This window comes from Eulemur rufifrons, chromosome 2 (genome assembly GCF_041146395.1).
Source record: "Eulemur rufifrons isolate Redbay chromosome 2, OSU_ERuf_1, whole genome shotgun sequence".
Lineage (NCBI taxonomy): Eukaryota > Metazoa > Chordata > Mammalia > Primates > Lemuridae > Eulemur > Eulemur rufifrons.
In genome coordinates, this window is record NC_090984.1 from 115,283,521 (window position 1) to 115,289,520 (window position 6,000).

At 42.4% G+C, this 6,000-nt stretch overlaps 1 protein-coding gene across 6 annotated transcripts in view; it reads right to left on the reverse strand.

The window, feature by feature from the left end:
* The window catches only part of ATXN3 (ataxin 3), a 30,702-nt gene extending 25,137 nt beyond the window's left edge, over positions 1 to 5,565 (reverse strand). For 4 of the 6 annotated variants that reach the window (XM_069489243.1, XM_069489245.1, XM_069489242.1 and 1 more), the window contains exon 1: positions 5,529 to 5,565. In XM_069489243.1, the coding sequence (XP_069345344.1) occupies positions 5,529 to 5,552 (24 nt within the window). In that variant the 5' untranslated portion in view covers positions 5,553 to 5,565. The remainder of the gene's footprint in view (positions 1 to 5,528) is intronic. The other 2 variants (XM_069489248.1, XM_069489246.1) reach the window with 1 other exon arrangement.
* Between the last annotated feature and the right edge of the window lie 435 nt (positions 5,566 to 6,000).

Consider the following 6,000-nt stretch of genomic DNA (forward strand, 5'->3'; position numbering starts at 1 on the left):
TAGCCTGCTTGTTACCCTCCTCACCCCAACAATGTTGCCTTCCCATGCTGCCCTTTAAGAAGGTAGACTCACAGATGGATGAGATCCCTCCCTGTGAACACAGACCCCAGGTTTGCCTCTCTGTGAGATGAAGACAGATAGGAGAACATTTCCTTCTTCAGCTAACCTTGGTCCTCTAAGTTTTCTCTTTCCCCGATAAGGTCTATTCCTCAACCCAACCTATCTGACACCATGCAATTTACTCTGAGCTATATCACATGGTAGATAGTGACCCTAAAGAGCACCACCTTGCAAGATAGATATTTTTCCTAATGAATCAATTTTCTAGGAACAAAATTAAGCTGCTGAAAGAGATATAGGGTATATGAATATAGAATAGGAAGGCAGCATTGAAGACAGTCTGAGTTTGAGACAAGAGGCTGAGATAAAAGTTTATCTGCATAGTTTGGTAAGAAATTAGTAGCTTGGAGCTAGAGAACCCACTATCCCTCAAGTCACGGCCATAACAGTGAGAGACTTTTTGTTTCCACCTTTTTCCTCCTGCTGTATTTCTACTACCAGAGAGCAACTCCTACTGAATAATATAATGTGAATTGAAGGGATATATCGATGTTCTACTTATATTCTATAGAAAAATAGGCAAGATGAGCACCTCACAAGAGGACAGCCAAATGGCTACATAGAACACAAAAAAGTGTTCAACTTCATTAGTCATTAGGCAAATGTAATTTAAAACCACCATGTGTTACTACTACAAACTCTTCAGAATGGCGAAAATGTTGGAGAGGATTAGAGACAAAGCTTAACATATACATACCCTGTGATCTAGCAATTCCACTCCACTACTATGTACATAATGCAAACAACAAAAATGCAAGCATAGCTTCATCAAGAGATATGTATTAAGAATGTTTATATAAACATATATAATAGAAGCACTATTTATGATAGCCCCCAAACTGGAAACTAGCCAACTGGATAGTCTGGATCACAACAGAATGGAAATCACAAAAGAATACTATACAACGAGAACAAATTAACTACAACTATCTGGATCAATATGGATGAATTTCTTAAAAAATGTTAAACAAAAGAAGACAGACTTAAAAGAGTATACACTTTATGGGTCTATTCACGGGAGCTCAAAAACAGGTAAAACTAATCTATGATGTCAGAATTCAGGATGGTGGTTACCTTTGGTAGGAATGGGGGTGGAAAGTTGGCACCTGGAAGAAGGCCTAAAGGGGGCTTACAGTATGCAGATCAATCTTCTGTAACTTGATCTCAGTGTTGTTTGCATGTGTATTCACTTTGTGAGAATTCATCGAGCTGTACTCCTTTTTTAAAGTAATTTATTTATTTTATTTTTTTAAGAGACTGGGTCTTACTATGTTGCCAGGGCTGGCCTAGAACTGCTGGGTTCAAGCAATCCTTCTGCCTTGGACTCCCAAGTAGCTGGAACTACAGGTGTGCACCACTGCACCTGCACTGAGCTGTACTCTTATGATGTGTGTGCTCCTCTATGTGTTGTACTTAATAAAAACAATCTAAACAACAAGAAAAAAGCATCTACTAAGATACAGCTATTCCCACATATCAATAGTTCCCAATATGGTGACCTGACATTGGATTTTCTCACAATAGTCCTAACATAAATTTTCTGTCCTGCTGTCAGGCTACACGCCTCAGTTTGGGATTCGCAAACTATGGTCCCCATACTTAGTATCGTATTATAGAAACAGTGACATCCAAATATTTCATAAAAATTTCTCTCCACAAAAAATAGCTTTAAATTATGAAAAATAAACACTTGAAATCAAACCTTGTCCAAGTAAAACCATATTGCTATAAGAAGCATCAAGTTTTGTTCTTCTAATATGATTTAATGGAAGGAAAGAACAAACTGTTCAGTCCAAATGTAAAAAACACTTAAGTCACAAGATGGATCAAATTATATAGGGACCAATAAAATTGTACAATGACCCCCATCTAAGAGTATGCATTTTCCTGCCCCATCCCCACCCCAAATTATCCCCAGCCACCTTTTTTGTTTTTTTGAAACAGAGTCTTACTCTGTTGCTCAGGGCAGAGTGCCCAGGGTAGGGTAGCTCACAGCAACCTCAAACTCCTGGGCTCAAGTGATCCTCCTGCCTTAGCTTCCTGAGTAGCTGGGACTACAGGTGCACACTGGCTAATTTTTTCTATTTTTGTTTTTTAGTAGAGGCAGGGTCTCACTCTTGCTCAGGCTGGTCTTGAACTCCTGACCTCAAGTGATCCTCCTGCCTCAGCATCCCAGAGTGCTAAGATTACAGGCATGAGCCACCTCGCCCGGCCTCAGCCACCTCTTTCTCATCAAGCTTTAACCAAAGCATAATAGAAGATCACTTTGCTATAATCAAAGTTCAGTGATATCAGAATTCCATGATTTCAGATCCAGACTTCATCGTATTGGGCTACAGGATGAGCAAACTGCAGTTCTACCAAGATATTTTATAAAGCCACAAAAGGGAACTACAACCAAACCATTCCCCCCACTACCACCCAAGTCTTCAGGACCAACCAGAAACTATTACAGTTCAAATTCCCAAAGACACTATTAACTACAATAGAAACCAGGTATAAATGTAAGGTTGCTCTCAGAAATGGGCTAACCAGGGACACACAATCCATCCAGCAACACTTCCTCTCCTCTTAAACTCTCCCACCCCTTATTATGAAGTTCAGAAGACACAAGCATATGAGAAATGGCAACGGCCAGCACTTCCATAACACTATCTGCCAGAGAGCATTCTAAGCACTCAGAATTCTGAGGTTAAGTCACGTTATTATCCTCACACTGTAGAGGAGGAAAATGGAGCACAGAGCTATTAAGTAGTAAGTAAGGATCATACACGTAGTAAATGGCAGAGCAAGGATTCAGTCCCAGGCAGAGGTTTCAAAGTCTGTGCTGTTACCACTTCCTGAAGTCATTTATTTGGAATTTGGCTTTTCCTAAACCTTAAATATCCTAAAGATGGCTAAGAGCCAGCAATCACAAAAGGGAATAACAAATGTCACAAAGACAATGCTCAGCATCTTTTGAATCTTTTCACTAAGTTTAACTATAACCCCAACAAGTTTGGTTATCATTCCCAATTCACATTATATTAAAAGTATTAATACAAATGGCACAGTGACTGCACCAAAAGCAGTCAGCAATAGAGGTGATAACTAAAATGACAGAAATCAGGCACCAGAACTAAAACAAACAACAACAACAACAACAACAAGTCAGCAGTTGGTGTCATTTAATATTAGGGTTTAAGTTAGGGGCAAACTCTAGTCTATGAACCAAATTCAACCTGCCCCAATAGCTAATAGGTTTTACATTTTTAGATGGTTGGGGAAAACATATGCACACAAACAAGAATATGTGATAGAGTATGTATGGCCTGCAAAGCCTTAAAATATTTACAGAAAAGTTGTTTACTTTAGATAAACAGCTCCATATACATCTCAGACAGTCAAGGAACTCTGTTGATCCATCCAAATATTTATTGAGTACTTACTTTGTGCCAGGTATTATCTCAGGCATTGAAGATATATCAGTGAAACACTGTTTTCATATTCTAACTTAATAAAGGGTACTCAAAGTGACAACTCTAAAATGGGGAAACGAATGATCCAAGAGGAAGTGGTTGCAAGGCCCTTAGTAGGCAGATCTCCCTACTTACATAGCTTCTTTAGGGACAAAGTTGGTTCTCTGGCTCTCCAAACCTAGGACCTAGCAAGGGTTAAAGGCATGTTGTGGAGGGTAAGGGAGCATGCTGGTAAATGGCATATTAAGCACCAACATTCCCAGAATGGACTATATAGGAGATTAGCAACAGGTCCAATTATAGGTGCATAGTCCTGAAATATGCTCAAAGAACTTTAATTTGTTAAAAGTTCATTTGCTATGTTCTTATAAGTCGATAATGGTAAGTATATTCCTGAAGTATCTTTAAGCTTATACACATGCTAATAATTGGGAGTGACTTCTTTCAGGTTAAGTATTCATTAGGCTAGTGCCCAGCTTCTTTTGATACCATGGTTGAAGAATTACTTTCAAAAATCTATCCAAACTGGGTAACAATCAATACAGTTAAAAATACACTGTATAATTCTCATAAAGTAATGTGGCAAATGTTTAAAGTCTTCCACGTTGAAACATGGTCCTACACCAAAGCCTTTGAAAATTAGTAACAAAAATATGTACATGTGTATGTACATGGCTAATCTCTTTAGCCAAGCAACTAAATCTCTCTTGTCCATGATTCATAAATCATGTCAATCAAGTCAAAAGATTAGTAATAACTAAAGAGTGCTTCCTCCACTCTAAATTTGGTTTATTCCAGTTCCAAAAGCTTCTGTTTTCTATAAAGAAAAACATTGTATCTAACAACTTGTTTAGATTCATACCACAGATTTATACCATACTTCTTTTGTCTTTGATTGCTTTATGTGTGTGTGAATTTTTAAATGTCTGGGATAAATGATCATTCACAAGTATTTAATAAAACAAGAACTCTCTGCGCCTGCCTACTATATAATATCCTTACCAGCAACCATTTCCAGACATGAAACTATTATGAAACAAGATGTCATGTGCCGAAAGTGTCCTGAGGAAGGTTTCACTCACACCCAAACGGCTTGATAACTGTACGTGGGAAAAGACGAGTTTCTCCACATACCACAAACAGTATCTCCAACTGCGTAGTCATTGAAGAATTAAAGTCTCAACAGGCCAGGCAGACTACAACAAAATTATTCCAGTAGACCCCTAATACCTAAAAACAAAGCTGGCCTCCTGCTCCGGAAAGATGGTTATTACCAAAACAAAACAAACCTAAACATTCCGTAATAAAAACTCTTGTGACGACTTCCTTGCTTAGGGGCGCACGGGGTTTCCTACTACACTTCCTAAGTGTCAGGCCCTACAATGGGCGAGCCAAGGTCCCTGCCCTCCAGAGCCTCGCAAATCTAGCGCAGGGGAAGGACATGAACAAGATCCTAAATATCTAAAGGCATGGGAGATTCCAGTACAGAATTGAGGAGCCCAGAGAAGGAAAATTTAATTCTGCCAGGGTGGGACTGCGGAAGTAGAGTGGAACTGGGAACGAAGGGTAGACAGAGATGTCCCAGAGATGACTCCAGCCAGACCCTAGGGAGAAAGACTCCCCCGAAAAAGCTACGGAAAGTGGCAGAGAAAGGCAAAAGTTAACCCACTCGGAGCCACCCCCTCCCGTGTCCCGAGACGCCCCCGACCCTGCCTACACCCACTCCTGGCTCTCCGGGCAGGAGCCTCTGTAGCTGGGGATGCGGTGGGGGCGTGGGTGAAGCTCCTTTCTCCGGGCCGAGGAAGCAGGAGCCTCGAGCGCCGCCCCTCCCCTGGCGAGGTCGGGATAAGGACGACTGGGGCCCCACCCGGCCCTCCGCGAGGCCGTGATGCTGCACCCTACGCCCGCCACCGCGCCGCGGACAGCTCCCCACCGAACGCGAACACTCACTTTCTCGTGAAAGATGGACTCCATGTTTATTTGTCTGGAGCCAACGGCCCCCGCGCCGAACCAGCCCCCCCCAGCTCCGCCCCCCGGACCCACTCCTCCGCCCACCCCGCCCCGCCCCGGCCCTGCCCTGCCCACGTGCCTCGCGCAGACCAATCACCCCCGAGGATGCGAGTCACGTGGAGGGAAGAGCGCGTGAACGCCAGTGCGGTAAATGCGGGGACACGTGATCTTGGTAGCGCGTTCTCCTGTCTTGTCAGGCGGCTGTCTGGAGAGTCCTTCAGCGCCTCCTGCCGCCTGGAGGATCTTCTATGCTTCGCACCCATTTCTATGGGTTCTTGGGTCTCCAGGGGGTCTGGACCACCCACCCGAGTTGTATGTTCTTTTTATTTTCCACATTACTTTGTATTTTCTACTTACCACATCTGCGTATATAATTACTTAGTATCTTCCTCCTCCTCCTCCTCCGCCACTG